The sequence below is a fragment of the Musca autumnalis genome, unplaced genomic scaffold, assembly GCF_047663935.1.
Source record: "Musca autumnalis isolate F117 unplaced genomic scaffold, ASM4766393v1 scaffold_5, whole genome shotgun sequence".
Taxonomy (NCBI): domain Eukaryota; kingdom Metazoa; phylum Arthropoda; class Insecta; order Diptera; family Muscidae; genus Musca; species Musca autumnalis.
In genome coordinates, this window is record NW_027412088.1 from 77,986,804 (window position 1) to 78,011,070 (window position 24,267).

A 24,267-nucleotide genomic window follows, 5' to 3' on the forward strand; every position below is an offset into this window, starting at 1 on the left:
CCAAAAATTATTTTTTTTTGATTTCGGTAATGAATGGAACAACTCGGCAAAACATAGCCGAAGTACATGTTCCGTACAACGTACGGTTTTCGTATTTTTGCATTGAAAAGTTTGTGGTTTTGTTTTGTTTTGAGAGCGAAACGATTCAGAGAAACTGAAAAGTTTGTGACATTGTGTGATTGGTATGGGGATCGTTTTGTTTGTTTGCGTTCATTGCGTATATTAGAGAATTTTCGTGAAAATGTACATTCGGCCCATACAAATTACTATGGAAACAAAAACCATCTGGTGGCGCGGGTTAACGTTAACTAATCGCCAAAAAATTTTATATAAGATTTTTGGGTTAAATGGAAAAAATTAGGGGGCAGTCATGGCACAATTACCAAGGTAACGGTATCACACCAGCTGTTCGAATATGAAAAGTCAAATCCCTTTATAAAAAAATTATTTTTGTTGTAATTTCCCCAACACCATAAAGACAATTTTGACATAACATATTCAAAATTTTACGATACCACTACCTGGGTAACTATGCATGGGGGCAGTCGTTATAAAAAAATAAAAACTTTGTCGTTTTTTTCGGCCGTCCTAGTATACATATATATGAATATTAAACTCACTTTACACTTAATACTTCTTTTTTTGTTGACATATATTCTGTGGAATTTACAACTTAAATGACGCATTTTTTCTAAAACCAGTTAGATGTAAATGCGGTTTTAAGCCGTTTAAGCTTATCTATGTAACCACATACGTCAACATAAAGGCTGTGTATTTATTATTTTCACAATTTACACATGAAATTTTGTCAATTAAACCTGCTTAATATTATCTGATTATCATCTTAAATTGCAAAATTCTTCCTTATCAGAAACTCAAACCTTATTCAAAATTACGCACCGTTCGGACTTTTATTGTGACCTACAAAATCAAATAACAATTATGTTTTTGATCAAATTGCTCTAAATAGATTACGATGCTCTAAATAGTTTGTTTTTGGTCGGAATTTTGTACAATGTGTAATCAATAGACGTTTGTACGTACCCACATAGCTTAATCGCTTTATCTGGACGAATATCTTCCGTGTTATATCGACGCCTCCAAACAATAGTATGCTAAGTCGACTTAGCATGTTTTCAAGTTCTTTACATTTTTATATTTAACGTCCTTTAACTTAAATTCTGTCAAATTTTGGTAATAATCGGACAATCCGAACAGAAGTTATAAACAAATATTTACTTAGCATAGTACTGAAGCTCAAAGAAATTTCCAAACTTTTAGAGCTTGTCCTGCAAAACTCACTGTTCAGAATTAGCAAACTATTATTTGGAGGTGTCGAACGTCCTTTAACTTAAATTCTGTCAAATTTTGGCAATGATCGGTCAATCCGAACAGAAGTTATAAACAAATATTGACTTAGCATAGTACTGAAGTTCAAAAAAATGTCCACACTTTGAGAGCTTCTCCTGCAAAACTCACTTTTTAGACTTAGCATACTATTATTTGGAGGTGTCGATATGATAATTGTGCAAACTTATAACACCTTTTCCAAATTGTTGTGTAGGGTATACAAAGCTTCTTGAATATTGCATTATTTTTTATTTTTCTCTAATAAATTATCATCTACTGTACATGCATTTGTTAATAAAAAAAAAAACAAAAACACACAAAACAAAACATAAAACGACAAAATACCAGTTTTTTTTGTAAATATAAAAGAAAATCATTGTTACTTTTCGACATTTTATATTCCATTCACTCCACACAGTTCATTCGGTAATCATTGTTTGATATGAATAAGCGGCTCATTTTAATTGAAGCTATCTATAGCTTGTTAGTGCTTTTCCAAATTTTATTTTATCCCGCACTTGTTGGCATTGCAATTGTTAGATATTTTCAAAAATGGTTTAAGCCCAACAGAAGCCCTCATTCACTCTTTGGAGAAGTAGCTCTGGTAAAAAGCTTTTATTTCCTAAAGCTTTTAAAAAAGGCTAAAAAATACATATAATTTTTCCTAGATTACTGGATCTGGTCGTGGTTTAGGCCGTGATATAGCCATAACTTTGGCTAAACATGGCTGTCACATAGCCATTGTGGATATACAGGATAATTTGGCGAAAGAAACAGCAAAATATATAACGGAGAAGTATGGAGTCAAAACAAAAGCATATACGGTAAGTATCAGTGAAAAACCTGAAGACATAATAAACGTTTCATTAAAGTTGTGCGTGAAGTGTTGACAAAAAAAAAAAACAAGCTCTTGGAAAATATTACAGTTACGCTGAACATTGAGTCCTTCCGGATAAGAATCAAATAATTGTTATTCTGGGTCGTCAATGAAAGGTTGAAAAACCAAACATCCAAGGTGTTACACTGTGCAGCATTTTGCACATTTTTCAGATTTAGATGACAATATATGAATATGAAACCAAAACCAATATGGGTCCATTTATTCCTATAGCCCCCATATAACGGTACCACCCGACTTCTGGTATCTTGAAGATTTTGTCTTCATTTTTAGCCCGAATTTGCTGTAACTTGGCATTTGGAGTTGTCAATAGTCGAGGAACTTTCCCACTAAAAATTGTGGACGTAGGTAAAGGTTTAATATAGCCTCCATATAACGGTACCACCCAATTTCAAGCATGTTAATCTACATTTTCTGCTCAAATGGACTGTAATTCAGCATTTGGGATTCTTAGTGGTCAAAAAAATGTATTTACTAAAAAGTTAAAAATAAAAAATAATTTAAAAAAATTAAGTTTCATTGTTTTATTTAGAAATGCACTTAAAACTAAAAAATAATTTGTCGCTTAGCCTCAATAAATATATTCTTTCTCATGATAGAATCTCTTAAATAAAACGCTTGCCGTTTAATTTTGCCACCATTCATAATTTAAATGCAAGCGTTTTATTTGAGAGATTCTATCATGAGAAGGAATATATTTATTGAGGCTAAGCGACAAATTATTTTTTAGTTTTAAGTGCATTTCTAAATAAAACACTGAAACTTAATTTTTTTATATTATTTTTTATTTGAAAGTACAGACTCAAAGGACAAAAACCCTAGTTGGGTTTTGTTGTGTCAGATCCAGCTTGGGTTTTATGGCCCCATCTAAACATGGTTAAGTATTGACTTTTTAAAGCATTTCTTTTTAAAGCATTTCCGTAGATCTTTCGAAGAACACGCAAAGCACTGTCTTATCTGCTTGCGAAAGTACCCAGGCTTCGGAACCATACATCAGCACGGGTAGTATCAGTGTTTTGTAAAGCGTTATTTTTGTTTGACAAGTTGTGGCTTTGTTTTTGGAGTGCTTACTTAAGCCAAAGTAGCATCTGTTGGCCAACACAATTCTTCTTTTTATTTCACAACTGATGTCGTTTTTTGTGTTTACGGCGGTGCCGCGTTATATGAAGTCTTTTACTACATTAAAATTATAGAAACCAACTTCAACAGTTGGTCCGATCTAAATGGACGCATTGCGCGTCGACACCATCAGCTTGGTCTTCTCGCCGTTTACATCCAGACCCACTTTAGCAGATTCTCCTTCGTCCTTCATAAAGGTATCGGTTACTTCTTTTACTGAACGTCCCATGATGTCTATATCATCAGCATAAGCATGTAACATGTGGCTATTGGTGTAGATTGTGCCACTTCTTTTGACGTTTGCCTCTCGTATAACCTTTTCTAGCAGGATGTTGAAAAGATCACACGAAAGGCCGTCTCCTTGCCTGAAACCTCTTTTGGTACAAAACTCTTCGGAGAGGTTCTTGCCTATTTTAACTGTAGATCTTGTGTCAGAGTAATTTTACAAAGCCGGATGAGTTTTGCGGGGATACCAAATTCAGACATGGATTGGAATCCCTTTGAACGCAGCGGGCTGTCGAAGGCTGCTTTATAATCGACAAAAAGGTGGTAGGTGTCGATCTGCATCTCTTGGGTCTTCTACTGGATTTGCCGCAGGGTAAATATCTGGTCAATGGTGAACTTGCCAGGTCTAAAGCCGCATTGGTATGGTCCATTTATCTCGTTGACCATAGGCTTTAGTCGTTCGCACAAAATCCCAGACACGATCTTGTAGGCAATAGGGAGTAGACTTATGCCCCTATAGTTAGAGCATACAGTCTTATCTCCCTTCTTGTGGACGGGGCACAGGATACTCAGGTTCCAATCGTCGGGTACTCGTTATTCCTGCCAGATGGTGCTAACTAGCTGATGAATACACCTTATCAGCGTGTCGCCTCCGGTTTTGAACAGCTCGGCTGGTAAGCCATCGGCTCCTGCTGCCTTATTATTCTTTACCCGATTTATTGCTGTCTTTTTCTCATCTTGGCTGGGCGGTATACATTCAATACCATCTTCTGGGATTGGGACTGTGGTATCTTCGTCGTCTTCGCTGCTATTGGATACCAACAGTTTTGAAAAATGTTCTTTCCATATCCTGAGTACACTATCTGTATCAGTTACCAAATTACCTTGCTGATCTCTACAGGAGGATGTGCCTGTACCAAAGCCATCAGTTTCATGCTTGACTCTTTGGTAGAATTGTCGGTCTTCATTCTGGCTCCTGTACATCTCGATTTTTTCACACTCCCGCTTTTCCATCTCTCTCTTTTTCCTGCAGAAACGACGTTTGTTCTCTGTCCTTTTCTCCCCGTATCTCTCTCGTGCGCTACGCGTTGCTACGGATTGTAAAGTAGCCCTGTATGCCCCATTTTTCTCTTCGGTGGCAGCACGACACTCCTGATCATACAATGGATTCCTTGGTGGAGGTCTCTGGTATCCAAGTATGGATTTTGCGGCTGTTTGCATTGAGTGGGTAATGCTTTGCCATTGCGCTGATATGTTATCGGGATGAGGAGTGCTTTGTTGAGAGGAATATGCGTAAAATATATCTTTGGTCTGTTCGTCCTTGTCTTCAGTGGGAGCATGAGCGCAAATAAAGCTGATGTGGAAGAATTTTGATATTAATCGAATTGCAGTGAGTCTTCCATTCGCTGGGGTGAAGCTGGAGACCAGATGTTTCAACCTCCCACCAACTACAAATCCGCAACCAAACTCATGCTTTGTGTCATGGCACCTATAATACAGTGCGTCACCTTTAGGTGTTGTTGTGACGCCTTTCCCGTTCCATCGTATTTCCTGTATGGCAGTAACGTCGGCCTTGTACTTTTCAAGTGCGTAAACTGCACCTTCTCTTTAAATAATGCGAACATTCCAGGTGCAGATTCGCAGATCATGGTCCTTAAATCGTTTGCGGGGTTCGTCAACTTTAGAGGAGTTTATTTTTCTTTTCTTTCGTTTTTTTCATAGTAGACTGTTTTTCTAGGGGAGGGTTACTAACCTGACACCCAAACCCAAATTTTTAACGTTCTTATAGGTGAACGCGCGGCACGTGTTAGCTCACTACCTTTAACGGGTGTTGAAGGCAGTTCCCCAGGTGACACCACGGGGAGGTCAGTGCCCACTTGAGATGAAAGAGGGACCAAGATAAATCCTGGGCTTTGCCATGTTAAAGCCGGCCAGGACCGTTCTTTGGTATCTTCCATCCCCTACGTCACCCATCCCCTAAAAACTTAAAAATACAGTGTGGAACTTTTGTATGGGGACTATACCGAACGTCGTTTGATATGGTTCATTTTGAATTCTAAACATTGAAGGGCTAATATCTTATACTGTTCCAAATTCTAAGGGGGCCCTTTTGCTTTTGGTTTGTTTCAATTTGCTCACACACACAATTTAAAACCAGTAAGGAAAGGATCAAAGTCGGGCGGGGCCGACTATATAATACCCTACACCACTGTGAATATGTAAAATATAAATCGGAGCTATATCCAGATCTTAACCGATTTTGATATAATTTGGCACATTTATTTCCAGACCGAATTCAGTCACACATTCCAAATATCATTGAAATCGGACTTATATATCGTGTTTGGAGCTGAAAATACACGAAATCGGCCGAAAATATATATGGGTGCTATATCCAAATCTGAACCGATTTCGATATAATTTGGCACATTTATTTCTAGACTGAATTCGGTCACACATTCCAAATTTCATCGAAATCAGAAATATATAGAGTGTTTGGTACAGAAAATACGTGAAATCGGCCGAAAATATATATGGGAGCTATATCCAAATCGCAACCGATTTCGATATAATTTGGCACACTTATTTCTAGACCGAATTCAGTCAAACATTCCAAATTTCATCAAAATCGGACGTATATAGCGTGTTTGGTGCAGCAAATACGTGAAATCGGGCGAACATATATATGGGAGCTATATCCAAATCTGAACCGATTTCGATATAATTTGGCTCAATTTAAGTGGCGAAATTTCGTGGCCACTGGGAACCACATATGTAAAATTTCAGCTAGTTCAAGCAAAAAATGTGGCTAATATCCCTAAAATACCTTAAATCGGGAGGTATCGTTATATGGGGACTATACCGAACCGTGGACCTATCTTGACAGTTTTTAGTGGAGCAATTTCGCGGCCATTGCGAACCTCAAATGTAAAATTTCAGCTGGTTTGGTCAACAAATGCGGCTAAGATCCTTAAAATACCTTAAATCTGGAGGTACCGTTATATAGGGGCTATACCAAAACTTGGACCGATATAGCCCATCTTCGAACTTGATGAAATAGGCCTGCTCACACACATACAAATACATTTTGTTATTGTGTTGGTTTTGAAATACACAAATTTCAATGTTTTCATTTTGCCTCTGTAGACTGTGAGAAATATTGTACAAGTTTTTTTTTATTTTATGTTTCAAAATTTAAAGTAGAAGAATTATTTTATTTTGACCAAATATGACTGTTGATGTTATAATTTGTTGCGCCAAAGTGCGATGAAGTGGACGTAACTTTGTATTTTGGAATCTCAATGGGTAGAAAACCTCAACGCAGAAATTTACCAATACAAATTGATTAAGTCAGTTAAAAGGAGTAAGTCGTAACGAGGCACTATGTTCTGTCATTGTGGAGGGTATACAATTTTCAGAACTTAACGCCGTTCTTACTTGTTCTAGACTCCGTTTATACTGAATCTCAACAGGCAGTGAAATCTCGACTCCACATTGCACCTTTTTGTTTTAAATTTGTTGCTGGGTATACCATTCTAAGTGCCGAGCATTACATTTATCATCTACCTTAAAACGAATCTCTTACCAATTCTATAGGTTAGTATTAATTTTCAAACAAACCATTAATTTATAAATAATTTCCATTGTATATCATTACAGGTGGATGTTCAGGATTATCAACAGCTTTTGAATTTACAGAAAAATGTAACAAGTGATTTGGGAGATGTGACAATTCTAGTAAATAATGCTGGTATTTTAACATTATCTTCTATCGAAAATCCTCCCGCTGACGAAGTGCAACGTATGATTAATGTTAATTTAACAGCACCAGTTTTGGTAAGCTTTGATTTATAACAATGAAATGCAATTTATTTATGTTTTTTAATTCTTTGCTTTATCTTTCATTTCTGTATCTTCTCCACAGACAACTCAAATATTTCTACCGAAAATAAAAGAACTCAATCGTGGCTATATCATAAATATTTCCTCTATATCCGCCATGTATCCATCTCCTTTTTACAATGTTTATGCGGCCACAAAATCAGCATTATGCCATTTGACATCCTCATTGCGCATCGATTTGCTACAATCGAAAAGTAATGTGAAAGCCATAACCGTTTGTCCCTCTTTCCTTACCACCAATAAACGTGTCCTTGAACTACTTAAAGTTTTAAAAATTGTCAATATACTTGCCAATTTAAATGGACAAGATGTGGCCGAATGCATTTTAGAGGCAATGCTAAGAGGAGATGACGAGCTAACATTACCACGTCCTTTTTTATTGTTTTCACGATTAATGGCGTAAGTTGATGAAGATTGTTGAGGAATTACATACATATATGTGTGTATGTTGCGTATGTGTTATTAATAAATTATATTTTGTTTGTTGCAGCCCTCTTCCGGTGTATGTCGTGGAAAAATTAACTGCGACTTTTACTAAGAATTTAAATACATTTATTAACTGCAATGAACTATCGCAAATTTTAAAAGCTGATGATGTTCCTATGCATGTAGAAAGCAATAAATGATTTACGCACAAATACATACAAATAGTGTTTTCAATGTTCATTTTATGAAAGTTTATGTATTATACCCTACTCCACAATGTGGGAATGGTATTATAAGTTTGTTTTGTAAAAAATTCATGTAACACCGCGAAATATTCGTCGTAGACCCCCAATGTGGTATACAATTTTTCATATCTCGACAAGATAAAGCGATTTAGCTATGTGAGTCCGTTCGTCCGTCCGCCTGTCCATTATAAATTGTAATCAAACTCCAGGCCGATATGGACCGATTACCACGAAATTTTGTATGGGGGTCTGTTTCCCATCAGAATAGAACGCTATTGTTATTGGTGATGATCGTAAAATATTTAGTGGGTGAAATGGATCAAACAAATTTTTAAGCAATTTTGGAACTGTTCTGTAGCAATCGGTTAACATTTACGAAATCCACTCGATTTCAACTGTCAATTTCATTGCTCAAACGTCAAATGAAATCCAATTGATTTCATATGAGTTTTCATTTGACGTATACGCAAAGGAATTGACAGTTGAAATTCACTCGTTTTCGTAATGTAAACCAGCTATAGGACGCAATAATAGTCCAATGAATGCGAAATTTTAAATAAGAGTTGAGTTTATGACAAAGAGGAAGAAGTTTGCAATGTTAAAAGATGTTCAGATAATATTTAGGAGGTTAAATGGACCAAAACTTTTGTTTGAAAATTGTAAAAAAATTGAATGTACAACCTTTATCTTTATTTCTGGAAGACCCATTCTGGTCAAATAAGTAATATTTGGTAGAGGAACTCTTGACATTTTCACTGATGTCAATTATGTTGAAGTATGTGGTAAGATGACAGTGTTACAGCCTAATATATACACGGATGTCACAGTATGTAGTGTATCATAATCACGAAAATGACACAGTTATAGTTCAGTGATGATAAAAATTTGCACGAGATAAGAGTTTAGGTCAAGGAAGATTCTATTAATTTTAGATGGTGATCGAATAGTAGTCAGTGGTGAAATTGGCCATAATGTTTATGTACATGTTCAAAGCATCTCCGAACAGACCCTAAACTGCACTTAGACACAAATATTGAACTTTTGTGGGGGAGGTACCCTAAGTAGAGGACCGATATGGACCATTTTAGAATTTAAGCTAAATTTGGGCAAAATATTAGGAGATCCAAAGCGTGGACCAAATTGGTTGCCCAGTCCAAGAGATATCGTGCATACTATTTTAGTGATATTTTTTTAAATATTGGTGGAAGTACCGGAATTTGCGGACCGATATTGCCCATCTTCGAACCGAAACTAAGTTTCGACTAAATACGACGAAGGTCAAATTTCGCCAAGTAGATCAGTTCGAAAGTTATCGTGCTCTTCAGCCACTACAAATGGTGCCATAGGGATTTTTTTACACCTTTCCGGATGTTTTCTCAAGAAGTATGGACTTGATTCTGAAAAAACTTTTACCGTCGTAATTGAGGCAGCGAATGCAAGTTGCTTCAACAGAAATCAAAGTGATTCGAGAGCAGGTCATAAAGTGAACTTATCCGACATTTTGTGTGGGAGGTACATACTTGAAGGAGTGGACAAATATAGTGAATATTCAAATCTGATATATATCTGGTAGATGTATTAGGATGTGTAAAGTATGTACCAAATCGGTACTCCCTTCAAGAGTTATCGTGCGCACAATTTTTCCGAATATGTTTGAACTTTTGTGTGGGAGGTACCTGAAGGAGTGGACCGATATGACTTATCTTCGAACTTAAACCAAGTTTGGACAAAATATTACGAAAGGCAAATTTTGGACCGAATCGGCAGATCCCTTCGAGAGTTATCTTGCGCTCCTGCCACTAAACAGGGTGTCATACAACAAAAATCAAAGCCAACGGAGAGCAGCTCTTAAACTGCACTTTTGCGAAATTTTGTGTGGGAGGTACCCGAAGGAATGAACCGATTGAGTCCATATTGGAACCTGAAATTTCTAGTAGAAATTTCACGATGTGCAAATTTCTAGTAGAAATTTCACGATGTGCAAATTTCTAGTAGAAATTTCACGATGTGCAAAGTATGGACCAAATCGGGTGCTCCCTTCAAGAGTAATCGTGTGCACAAATTTTGCGAACTTTTGTGGGGGAGGTACCGGAAGGAGTGGACCGATATAACCCATTTTCGAACTTAAACCAAGTTTGGACCAAATATTGCGAAAGCCAATCGGTTGATCCGTTGGAGAGTTTTCGTGCGCTCCAGCCAGCCAGACAGACAGACGGACGGACATTGCTCAATCGACTCCAAATTGTCTAAAAAACATTTCGTCCAAGCATACTTGGGGTCTAAAACCATTATTTCGATGAGGCACATTTTGCCCGTATGAAAGTGTATATGTATATACCCTCTTTAGCATAAATGCTGAGGGTATAAAGAGACGTCAGAAAAAACATTTTCTTTCGATATTCATACGACATTTTTCCAAAATCGTTTAGAAATCTTTACCTCAGATTTTCATACGACATTATTCCGAAATCGATCTGAGATCTGTACGAAAATTCGGAGGAAAAAAATTCGCATTCCCCATTTTCCAAGGATTTTCTTCCGATTTCGTTCCGAATTCTGACCGAAATCGATCCGATTTCGCTCCGACATTTCATTCCGAAATTATGTCAACCACCTCATACAACTTTCGTTAAGATATCGTTACGATTTCGCTTAAGAAATCGGACGTATCGTCCGAATTTTGTTTCGATTTCGTTACGATTTCGGTACGATTGGTTTGCTGGGTAACAGTGGATCCACCATCAAAATTTTGGTACAACATCTGGTAACTCCGACAGCTATGACATGGACCTTTTTAAAAATATATTAGTTTTTGTTTCATTCGAGGGCGATCTTCTTAAGAATAGCTTCAAAATTCGGAGCATTTGACTAATATTTTTTGTTGTGAGTACAACCTATATTTTAAGTGCAAGTAAATATATTCAAAATATAACGAAATTAAAACGTATAGCAAAATATTGACCTAAGGTTATAGTCATGATGCCCACCAGTGCCCACCTTGGGAATAATTTTTCAAAGTACGTCATGGGTTTAAGATTATTATACCCTCCACCATAGGATGGGGGTATATTAAGTTTGTCACTACGTTTGTAACTATTAGAAATCCAGAAACGACGGATAGGAATAAAACACACAGACAAACTTCCGATTGAATATTTATTGGTTTCTGTTCGTCATGTAAACATTGTTTTGATTTTAGAGTCTTTAAAATTGTCTTGCTGTTAACATCTAATAAATATTCAATCGGAAGTTTGTCTGTGTGTTTTATTCCTATCCGTCGTTCCTGGATTTCTAATAGGTTATGGGCCCAGTAACTGTGTCATAAGGCTGGAACTACTCTCAACTCTCTTTTGCTGCGGGCATTTAGCTGCAAAATGTCCTGGTTGACCACAGTTAAAACATTTCTTACCGTATTGATTTTTAAAATATTTCTACCATAAAATGTTTACATAGGTCCAAGTTTTGGTACAGCCCCCATAGGACGATATCTCCCGATTTTCGGTATTTTGAAGGGTTTAGCCTCATTATCACACCGAGATGGCTGAAATTTGGTATTTAGTCTTCGTTGGGGGTATAGAACTTTCTCCCAGAAATTTGTAGGTATAGGTCTACGCGATCATATAGCCCCCATAGAACGGTACCTTCCGATTTTCAGTATTTTGAAGGTGGTGGCCACATTAATCCACCGAAATGGCTGAGATTTGTGGTGGAGGGTATAAAAAGTTCGGCCCGATCAAACTTAACGCTTTTCCTACTTGTTCAGTATTAAAATCAGCTGCCATCTAGTGCCAGACTATAAATGGTGGGTCGGTGACTAAAGCTGGCCTAGAATAGGGTTTCTATGGATATATTAGCGTATAACTTTGTTATCTGACCACATACATTTACATATTTGGCATCAGTGGCAAGATGAAGAAATTTTTTCCAAATTTGTTTTACCTTGGCGGTACGTGCCTTCCAGGAAGAACGCTATAAGATCTATGTATAAGTTAGATACTTTGTCCCTCAACTTCCCCTGGTCGATCAATCACGGATGCTGATTGGCGCACTGGCATCTCCTCTACAATTCCCTCTGCGGATACCGTAGTGTGCGGATCGCCGCTGGGCATCGGTTGTTGTCGGTTTGCTCACTTTTGTTACACTTTGCTCTCACTGGAATAATTGTATTAGTATATGACATGAGATCCTCTGCGATCACTCAAAACCTCTGCGTTCACTTGTCATTAGTCATTTGTCGCCACTACCACCGATTACAAAAGGTAATCTTTGTTGTAAGAAAAGAAATCATCTACCAATAAACAGCAATCATATTTATATTAAGAATTAATACTGGTTGTTTTTATTCCTCTTATTCTTTTCTCCCTCCACTGCTCAACATACGGTATCCTGAGCTATCGTTGTAAATACCTATGGATTTCCCCTCCCTCACCTAAACAATCTATATTAAACTTTTTACCAATTTTCAGACAAAAATGTAGATTTTTTTAATCCGCTATCACAGCAGCACAAAGCTGTAACCAGCGCATTGGCTTGATTTTACTCTAAATATTTGTACACTCTAAATATTTCTCCATACAAGTGGATCCACTGTGCAGCGGTAGTTGTTGTGTGTGTATGTGGTTTGTTGATAAAGTCTCAATGTGATGCTGAGACGATGGTGCGGGTTGTGTTGTGGTTTGTGGTTGATCCCAGTTGGAAATTGAACCTGCGATGACCATTTCATCAACGAAAATTTTCAAAATTGTCTTTAGGCAAGACGGTGTCACCGAATTTGTCACTCTTCCATGTGCGATGCGTGACGTTCTGAACGAACACCCACTAGAACCATCAAAAATTTTTGAAAAATTATACTGTTATACAAAAGTTAAAAAAAAAAATGTTGCAGATGATCTGATGTACCATTTTTATACCCTACACCACTATGTGGGGAGGGCATTATGAGTTGGTTTTGGACAAAAAGTTTGTAACGCATCGAAATAATGGTCGTACCAAAACGAGTGTCTTGACGAGCTGAGTCGATCTGGCTATGTGCGTCCGCCCGTCTGTCCTCTAAACCTTGTAATCACGCTACAGGACGCAATTTTGATCGGATCGTCATCAAATTTTGGGTGTTGATGATGATCCCGGAGGGGAAGAAGCCTATTGATTTTGGTGATGGTCGGATAATATTTGGAGAAAAGTCAACGTTTTTTCCAAAGCGAATATCTCAGCTTCTATAAGGGGTATACCAAAAGCAAAACCTGCTAATGAAAGTAAAAAATATCACCTTTACAACGATGTATAATAGGTTGTGGTTGGTGGTCAAACAACAAATATATATCGCATCTTTTCATTTTTGCGATTTAATTTATAATGACCAATATCACAGTGTTGGTTGGGGAGCTTCCAAAAGCAAAGCCTGACTATGAAAGTAGAATATCCCACTTTTACAACGGTGTAAAGTAGGTTGTAATAGCTGGTCAAACAACAGAGATATCGCAATAGTCAGTAATGCATCCCATTTTCCGATTTTTGTTTGTAATCACGCTACAGGTCACAATTTTGATCGGATCGTCGGGTCCCACAGAGGAAGAAGCCTATTAGGTTTGGTCATGGTCGGATAATATTTAGGAGTCGGAATAAGCAAAAAGCTTATGTGGAGAAAAGTCAACGTTTTTTCTTATGCGAATATTTCCGCTTCTGGTAGGAGTATTCCAAAAGGAAAGCCCGTCAATGGAAGAAGAAAAGATCTCCTTTATATTGATGCAAAGTATGTTGGCGTAAGTTGGCAAACAACCGAGATGTCGCAAAAGTCAATAATATATCCAATTTTTCCATTTTTTGTAATCACGCTACAGGTTGGAATATTGATCGGAGATGGGGGTAGATGGGGGCCCCACTGAGGAAGATGCCTATTGATTTTGGTGATAGTCGCAAAATATTTAAGGGTCGGAATGGAGAAAAACTCATGTGGAGACAAATTCAACGTTTTATTCTTGGTGAATATATCGGCTTCTAGTAGGAGTATTGCAACGGCAAAATCTGTCATTGGAAGAAGAAAATATTACCTCTACATTGCACTATAGGTAATTTGCCCAGTTTTTGAGGCAAAAAGTCGATTTTGCAACTTTTAATAATAATTATTTTTTAGTTGGCATAGAAAAAAGAACATGTCATATAGACTTGTACTAAATTGGACGTCTTTGGCCGTAATTTTGCCAACTAGAACACATTACTGAGAGTCCTCTGCATTGGTATTACTAAGTTTCAAAACCCGATTTTACCCGTTTTTTAAGTGTTTTATTTAACTTGCCTTGGTGTGTGTTTAGTTCAAATCTGGTAACTCATTTTTAACACAGTTGCAGTTTACCAATCGAACTAAAACTTTGCACACTTTTCAGATGTGAATGACAATACATGAATATGAAATCAAAATTAATATTGGTCCATTCTTACAGTGTTTTTACGGTGTCTAACTTGACCCCCTTATCAAATCTGGTAACTGATTTTTAACACGGTTGCAGTTGACCAATCGAACTAAAACTTTGCACACATTTCAGATTTAGATGACAATACATGAATATAAAACCAAATCCAATATGGGTCCATTGATTCCTATTGCCCCATATAACGGTACCACCCGATTTCCTGTATTTTGTTTTTCAAATCTGGTAACTCATTTTTCACGCAGTTGCAGTTGACCAATCGTACTTAAACTTTGCACACTTTTCAGATTTGGATGACAATACATGAATATGAAATCAAAATTAATATTGGTCCATTCTTACAGTGTTTTCACGGTGTCTAACTTGACCCACTTTTAAAAATCTGGTAACTGATTTTTAGCACGGTTGCAGTTGACCAATCGAACTAAAACTTTGCACATTTTTCAGATTTAGATGACAATACATGAATATGAAACCGAAAACAATATGGGTCAATTTTTTCCTATAGGCCCCATATAACGGTACCACCCGACTTCTGGTATTTTGGGGATTTTGTCTTCATTTTTAACCCGAATTTGCTGTAAGTTGGCATTTGGAGTTCTCAATAGTCCAGCAATAGTCCAGCAACCCCACTATAAATTGTGGACGTAGGTCAAGGTTTAATATGGCCTCCATATCACGGTACCACCCAATTTCAAGCATTTTAATGTACATTTTCTGCTCAAATGGACTGTAATTCGGCATTTGGGGTTCTCAGTGGTCAGAAAAATGTATTTACTAAAAAGTTAAAAATAAAAAATAATTTAAAAAAATTAAGTTTCAGTGTTTTATTTAGAAATGCACTTAAAACCAGGGTTTCGGAGTCGGAGTCGGAGTCTACGAGTCGGAGTCGAGCAATTTTGCTGGAGTCGGAGTCTGAGTCGAAAAAAATAACTCGACTCCGACTCCGGGCAAATTTTTTCCACGTTATAGAAATATAACAATAAATTTAGAACAAGAACATTTTTTTAAAACTCATTATTTATTTTAAAAGAAAGGTATAAGAAAATATATATGCTAATTATATATTATACTAAAGTAAAGGACAATTCACAGGATATTTACTATCCTCTGAAGTGTAGTCTATTCATCCCATTTTGTTGATCCAATTGATTCGTTACATTTTTGCAAACAAAAGTAAAGTTCTACGACAATCGATGAAGTCTTGCTGGTCTTCTCACAAAGGCCTATTGGTATTCTCATCTTGTTTTTTATGTGAAGTTATCCTTGTCTTCTATTAAAGACTTTGTGGTCTCTATGGGAAATTTTAATGAATACCCTGCGACACAAAATGGAAGTTAAGATCTGGGGGAGGAAAATTCCTTTTGGGAATGAAAGCCCCAATTGAGAACCCCAAAGGATCACATAGCTGAAATTTCTGAGACATGACATAATGATTTTTTTATCGACCCCCCATCATATCTAGCTTTATATCTCTATTTGGAGATATTGTTTAATCATTTCAGTTAAATAGAATGAGGACCTTTTTGTCGAATATGCTATCGTTCTAGCTCAGTTCCTTCCATGTCTTTTTTGATCTTGAACTCAAAAAGTAAAATAAAATGAAATTTTCTACAAAAATGTTCCACCGAACATTATATGAAGGTTTCCCATATCCAAGAAATCGATATTGCTACTGCTTCTGAATTAGGGCATCATAAATTCGTTGTTGGTCAACGACAAATTCATCCCCTCAGTGTGACAAAAGTTGAATCTTTCTTCTAGGATTCATTATACTCAATGAGGGCTTTGGATGTAGACATTCAAATAACCAGATCTGTCCGCCAGGCACAGATATAGTTCTGTGTATCCGAGTTTTCTACACAATCAATAGCATACGAAATTCAACGAAATACATAATCATAGAGTTTTCATGAGAAAAGATCGGGTAAAAGTGATAAAGGACAATGAAAACATGACAATGTCGATTTCTTGTCCTAGTGGACCGACCCTACATAAAAATTCCCTAGCAACGTTTGTGTTTCATGCACGAAATCTCTTCGTTTGCTAACTTTTCATATCCAAAAAACTTTCATCTGCCTACGTGCTGAGTGGTGTACACAATATATCTCAAATAGTTCATTAAAATGTGTGGAGTGGATACCCCACCAAAGTCCAAACTGTGAGCGCTGAATTTTAGTTTAAGGGGTGATCCCTATTTATAAATTTCAGAAAAAAAGTAGAAAGTAGAAAAAAGCATAGAATATATTTATTTTATTTTGTATGGAGCATATAAACTGTGTATTTCTCGAAATCGGCCTTACGATTTGTATTGCCCCATCATTTTCACATATTTTGAAAGCTTAAAGATTTTCTCACGCGGAAGAATTCCTTCCAGGAAGAATTCCTTCGTGCAAACCGACAAAAACTTTCTAACTTTGCTATTTTTCAATGTAAAATTCTGCAGAAACAGTTTTGATATGTCCGAATGTATTCGAACGAATGCCCTTTCTAATGAATATGTAAGGAAAAACTAACACATTAGCCTATATAGGCCAAAATATAGGAAAACGTTAAAAATTTTTGCACATTTTATTCATTTTTAGTGGTATAGGAATTCACTCTCGGAGTCGACCCGGAGTCTGAGTCGGAGTCGGAGTCGTGAAAAAAATTCGCCTGGAGTCGGAGTCGGAGTCGAGCCAAAAATACCTCGACTCCGAAACCCTGCTTAAAACTAACAAATAATTTGTCGCTTAGCCTCAATAAATATATTATTTCTCATGATAGAATCTCTCAAATAAAACGCTTGCCGTTTAATTTTGCCACCATTCATAACTTAAATGCAAGCGTTTTATTTGAGAGATTCTATCATGAGAAATAATGTATATGGTAAATTTCAAATTTCCTTTACAATTATATAGAAAAAAAATTAAAAACTTTTTTGGCGAGCACATCCGCCATTTTTGGTACATGGGTTACGAAAAAAATCGTGGTTTCAAATCTGTTCGCGTTCACAAAATTGGATGCTGCACTCAAAAGTTATATGCGGTTTTACTCTCTTGTAAAGAAAATATATTTAAAAATTCCTATTGTGTTGTAATAAGAACATGTATATACGAATCGTTAGCAGCATTTGATATCTATCCGTATATGCTAAAATATTTGCAAAATTTATTTTTATTTTCGCGGAAAATCAACAAATATTGAAGAAATCTTGGAATAAATTTTATTTATTCTAAATCAGAGTCCAAAAAATCTCTAAAAAAATAATTTAAAAATACGTACAGAATCTAGACAACGCGTAGAAAAATGTGAGACCAAAATTGTAAAGATCGCGCTTATAACTTACATATTACAGCAACAACAAAGAACGGAAACTTATTGTTGGAAATTATTTCAAAAATATATTTTTGGTTAAATACGAAAAATTTGAAAAATAAATGTTGGGAGTTATTCTATTATTTCGCTAAATTTCGATCCAAATCCTGAAGTATTTTGCTTAAACTTCTACGAGAAAAGTAATTAGTCATCGTGAAAGTATATTTGCTTTCTGTGATAAGCAATAGAAATAAGAAGTAGAGAGTAATATTGAAATTACAATCAAAGAAAAAACATAGAAGTTAAAAACCGTATAATTCGCGAATTGGTTTAAATCGGTTGAGGTGCATGTGCTTTTCGGATACAGGGAGTCCATGTCTATCAATATGCATGGATTTTCCCATGTTTCATTCAGCGGCCAAAGTGTGCCATCAGTTGCATCTTACTATTCAAAAAACATTCAAGTGGGCAAAAATTACGCGATGTGCATATGATTATAAGGTGCATCCGATTTCAATGGCCGCCTATTAAAAATACGTCAATATAAATTATTTTAGACAGATTCGTCAAGAACTGCGGATGTGCCACCACATTCTAATTTGGGATAAATAGGGATATTACTCCCGAATCTTTGTAATTTGTGACACACCTTTTTTGCAAATATTATAATCGCGTATAAAGGATTACATTTATGTAAAAGTAATCAAAGAAAATCGCGGTTCAATTTGCGGAATTGTCAAAATATATTTTTGCAGATTTTCCTACTTTCAAGGTATCTATATCCGGCGTTATAGTGGATGGATTCAAACGCGGAAGGGCTTATTAGATCCGGCACGTAAAAAAACTAAAATCACGCGGGGTTCAGGGGTACCTGTACGACAGTTGTAAATTTTAAAGCTAAAAAATAGGTTTTTTCAGAAAATTTACGCACCAAATTTTCGCCTTTGGACTCCTATTACTAGGAAGCTGTATGGAGCACACTCATGAGATATACATCGAACGACGTGGAATCGCGAGTTCTACAATCCTATAAACTAGTTTCGATTATTATCTAGTTGCACCATCTAATTATAAGAAAAATTCGAAAAACCCAGTTTTCAAAACTTCAAAATGTCAGCATCGATTTTAGGGGGATGCAATGTATATATCGAAAAGTCATACATTCCAACCATGTTGCCCAAGGGGTATTCTTCAATTCTTTCTTTGAGCTTATGTCTGAATTTTCCGTGGTTTGACCAGAAATCAAGAAAGAGCACAAAAAAACTTGTAAACTTCAACACATTTTTCCCATTTTTTTATATTACCACCAGCGCAGCTTCCACGAAAATTATTTGTTATGGTCCATATTATGAGATCGTAGCTAAAACACTTCAATATATATAAATGTATTCATATTTTATAAAATATATTAACAGTTCGCGACTTATTAAATGGTGAACCTCAACTTCAACGATTGTAAAACTTTTTTGAATATTACCATATATTGATGCTAAGCGACAAATTATTTTTTAGTTTTAAGTGCATTTCTAAATAAAACACTGAAACTTAATTTTTTTAAATTATTTTTTATTGATATTTATCAGATTTTATAGGGTTAATTCTCAGTAAAAAGTCTTAAAATTGTGTAAGTTTGGTTTGAGGAAATAAATAATGAATATAAAAAATATTGTTTACAATTTCATTGCAAGTAAAATAAGTAATGGCGACAAATTTTTCGTTATATCCGTGGTTTTCTATTAACCGTGCGGCAATGGTAAGCTTTATTTTATCTCTCTTTTACATATTAATCATTCATACGGTTTAAAAGAGTACTAAACTCGTCTTTATTAACATATGTTCAAAAAATATACAAAATTGTAATAACAATTCGTTTGAAAATCTACTCGCGGGGACAAAAATTTTGTTACTTACTACCGTGATCGTTTTAAACAGTTTGCTGGGTATAAGAAAACTAATGAAAATGACATTGGAAGAAATAGCTTTGTTCGTTATATACGTAGTTGCTTATAACCGTTGTTCGTTATACCCGAATTTATCTGTAGAAATCTTTGTTTTATCTCACTTTCACACTAAATAATTTAAAAAGTTAAAAAATCCTTTAATTCCGCTGCTATTCATTTTTGCCTCAAAAACAGGGCAAATTACCTTTAGTGCATTGGTGTAAAGTAGGTTGGCGTAGATGGTCAAACAAGGGTGATACCACGGATTCTTCCACAAGAACTTCCCAGGTGTAAGTACCTTTCATTAAAAGTTAGTTAAGGCGCACCGTGATCTGTTAAGAAATTACTATGCTCGAACAACAATAGGATGTGCTTCCAATGTCTTTAGGTGTGAACGAGCAGTCGATTTGGTCCAAAATTTGCCGTATTATTTCATCCCGTCATGTATCAAGTTGGAAAATGGACAATATCAATCCCGTCCTTCGGGTACCTCCCATTCAAAATTTGGGAAGTGTGTAGTTTGAGGACCAACCAATCAGATTTGAGAAAACTTGAGGTATACAGATTTTTTTGCTTGATATTGCCATATTTTTACAAAATATAACATTTAGTTTAAATAGAAGATGTAATAACAAATCCCTTGTAATGCGAAACAAACTAGTGATCAATATATTTTATATATGGTATAATTATCGATTTTGCTTCTTTTTCAGAGGCTATAGGGTATAGAGGGTATATCTCCCTCTGTCAGCACAGATGACTGAATTTCTTACTTTTTATTTAAATTTTCTGTTTAAATTGGGTGCAATTTAGCATTAAGCACGAAAAGACTTCTCCGACAATAGTTGTGGACATAGGTCCACGTTTTGGTATAGCCCTTAAACAACGATACCGCCCAATTTCAAGTATTGTACAAAAATTTTAGCTGACCGGATTTGGTTAGGTAATAGGTAATTGGTTTACGCAGTGGTTAAGAAAATTCACCTAACATTGTGGGCAATGTTACTTCCGTAACGGAAAGAAAACAAATTATTCCATATTAGTTCAGAATATTTCATGGTGTACGTTTTTACTTGTTTTTCATTTGGTAAGTACATAAATAAAGGTTTTAAAATTGTTTATGCTCATAAAAACAAAAAAAAGTTGCCCCCCCCCTAATTTTGATCCTAGCTACGCCCTTGTCATCACTAACGAAAATATGTAAACAATTTTGAAATATTTTTTTCTGTGATTGAATGTGATAAAGTTCATTAATAAACAAGTAAGAACAGACTATAGTCGGACGGGGCCGACCATGTGATACCCTATACCACTATCCCTGTGCACTAGCTTTCCGGGCTAGCTGTTATAAGATGTGCATTAGAAATTTTACCAATTTTCACACAAAAGTTTTGATCAATTTAACCCGCTAAATACTATCCGATCATACCGTTGACTTGCACGCTACTTCTTCATCTCAAACCAAAACTACGTTTAAAATTTCGCGCCGATCGGACTATTATTGCGACCTACAGAGCGGCTACAAAATCGAGCAAAAATTTTGTTTTTGGTCCATTTCATCCCTTTAACATTTCACGATCATCGCCAAAAACTAATCAGTTCTATTCTGGTCCAAACCCGACCTCCATACTAAATTTCGTGACAATCGGTCCATAATTGCGGCCTCTAGCTTGATTACAATTTTTAATGGACGGACAGACGGACGGACGGACGGACGGACACACATCGCTAAATCGCTTTATCTCGTCGAGATATGAAGTTTGGTATACCACATGAGGGGTCTACGACGAATATTTCGCGGCGTTACATGAATTTTTGGGAAAACAAACTTATTATACCCTTTTCCACATTGTGGTATAGGGTATAAAAACTTCAGACAGATAGATAACGTATGAGGCCATATTAACAATAAACAATGACAACAATGAAACGAATCGTCTAAAGACAAGTGTGCAAAGAATGAATATTTAACTCAATATGTATTCTTGGAAAATGGGCGAATGTATAACAGTCTGATTTTAGCTTGGAAAACGCCAAAATACCTCTGGAAAGTATAGAGGCAAAATAGACCTTCAGTGTAGCATTTTGAAACGGCCTACGACAGAGCACTATTTCCTTTCTCAATATTATTGACTTCATTTTTACTAAATGAATAGATATTGTCCTCTACTATCATAATAAATCCATCAAATATGGAGTTGGAATACCGAATTGTTTGGTACTATATTCTTTACCATGCAAAATAGTATGCGAAATCGGGTTTACGTACGTAATACTGATTGGGAAGACATCCCCACTGACATCATTAGGAAATATCTAATAGTTATTATTCTGAAGGTCAGCAAAAGGGATCCAGAAATCTCAAACAAAAGCCGGATCATGACATTTTAATCTTACTCGTTTAAATTAATGATGTAATATAACAATGCTAAACTGATAAATACCTTGGGCCAAAATCCTGATATCAACCCTTATAAAATGTGTATGTCCATTTTAAGAAACAAAAAAAAAAATCGAAAAAGATCCTCCAAGGAAATGCCAAGATTTACTACAAATTGGGGAACCAGTACCCTTAGAGCGTAACATGCCGACACATAATTTAAATACGCTCATTAAAGCTCCAATGAATGTCCAAAGGAACACAAATTTGGTAATTCTCCAAAAAACCATAGATTTGGTAATTTTTCATTTATTGTCACCCCCGTGTAGTAGGTAATTGTATTTTTGGCCGTATTTATTATAAATCGCAACTAAAGTTTGCATATTTTGACAGAATATTGTTTTGAGGATTGATAGCAAGAAATTTGCACAAAAACCGTACAGAGAAAAACTTACAGCATTTTAGGAATAGTGTTCGTAAAGTATTGCCAAGGTTCAAATTTTTAAAAAGCTTTAAGTTCGGTCGGGCCGAACTTTTTATACCCTCCACCCTCCACAAGAAAACGTGGACCTATGCCCATAACTTATGGTGGTGAAATTTCTTGGTCATTGGAAACCCTAAATGTCAAATTATAGCTAATTCGGTCTGAAAATGTAGCTAAAAGCGTTAAGATAGGTGAAATCGGGCGGTACCGCTATATGGGGGCTGTACCAAACCGTGGACCTATGACTATAACTTATGGTGGACAATTTTCTTGATGACTAAAAACCCTAAATGCCAAAGTATAGCTAATTCGGCCAGATCATGTACCTAAAAACGTTAAAATACCCGAAATCGGGCGGTACCGCTATATAGGGGCTATAAAAAAAGTGGACCTATGCCCATAATTTTTGGTGGAGAAGTTTCTTGCTCACTGGGAACACTAAATGTCAAATTATAGCTAATTTAGTCTGAAAATGTGGCTAAAAACGTCAAAATATCTGAAATCGGGTGGTACCGTCCCAGCAAAATTTTATGGAAGTGGTTCCATGAGATGCCGTGATTTCACTGGATCTTTTGCATTGGTTCAAATGAAGTCGTGAAAGATCCGATCTTTTCATCAGCATTTGAACCCATTCGAAGGAAGTCGTGATAGATCCGATCTTTTCCTTAGCATTTGAACCCATTCCATCGATCCAATAGAGATGAATTTTGTGTTTTTATTTTTACACATGTATATATTCTTTTATTTATCTAAATATGTACGTTTAAAGCAATGTAAGATTTATTATGCTAGGAAGTCCCAATCATTGAGCTAAAAGTAGAGTCGGACTGCGCTCTTTGGTATTAGTCGTGTTCCTTTACGTGTCTGGGGTTACCAGTTTTTACCCGCAAAGTGTTTCCTTACTTTTAAAAGCATATAATTTATATGAGAGCAGTTCACCACTTTTACCATTTTTGCAACAATTACCATTTTCAAAAGTAAAGGAACAGACCAATTATAAAAGTTTCCTTGCCTGCACTAGAGTCGATTTGTAGATCCCTACAAAACAACAAACATTTCCAAAACGTTGTATAATAAAATTCACGAAATAGTAATCTGCAGTTGGAGTCAATGTCGAAATCTGCACTGCACTAATGGGAAGTAAAATCCTTTTGTAAGATGAATCAAAACCTGTTGCGGAGGAAGTAAACTCTGTTGCGTGCAGCGGCGGTGTTTAGACTGCAACAGCTGGGACGGCCGGAAGTCAAGTTCCTCACTTAAATTTACAACCTGTCGCTTGCCAAACACATCGTTCCCGAAGTCTGGAAAATAGGCCAGCTACTGAAGCCCGAAAAGGATGCCAGCAAAGGTGAATCTTTCAAACCGATTTCGCTTTTGTCGCCCGTAGCAAGGACCCTTGTGGCTATAGTTCTTCCATCCAGTTGCCGATCAATAGCATAGGATCCGTAAGTAGCACAACAACTGCGCTGAAGGCCATCTCCATATTAGCAGAGGACTGACTCAGAGCAAGCCGTGCTCATAATCTAGAAAGAGAAGTCTAACGTTACAAGAGAGAACCTCTAGATCAACAAGCCT

The 24,267-nt window shown here is 36.2% G+C and overlaps 1 protein-coding gene across 1 annotated transcript; it reads left to right on the forward strand.

The window, feature by feature from the left end:
• The first annotated feature begins 1,744 nt into the window (after positions 1–1,744).
• On the forward strand, positions 1,745–8,133 carry LOC141405915 (protein dhs-3-like). The gene is made up of 5 exons (XM_073990783.1): positions 1,745–1,954; positions 2,019–2,174; positions 7,253–7,429; positions 7,518–7,894; positions 7,986–8,133. The coding sequence occupies exons 1-5, from the start codon at positions 1,793–1,795 to the stop codon at positions 8,119–8,121; spliced, it is 1,008 nt and encodes a 335-aa protein (XP_073846884.1). The 5' UTR covers positions 1,745–1,792; the 3' UTR covers positions 8,122–8,133.
• The last annotated feature ends 16,134 nt before the right edge of the window (positions 8,134–24,267 follow it).

Coding starts and splice junctions, on each gene's coding strand:
- LOC141405915 (XM_073990783.1), top strand. CDS start 1,793: ATGAATAAGCGGCTCATTTTAATTGAAGCTATCTATAGCTTGTTAGTG. Junction 1,955..2,018: donor TCTTTGGAGAAGTAGCTCTG/GTAAAAAGCTTT, acceptor AATTTTTCCTAG/ATTACTGGATCTGGTCGTGG. Junction 7,430..7,517: donor ATTTAACAGCACCAGTTTTG/GTAAGCTTTGAT, acceptor TCTTCTCCACAG/ACAACTCAAATATTTCTACC.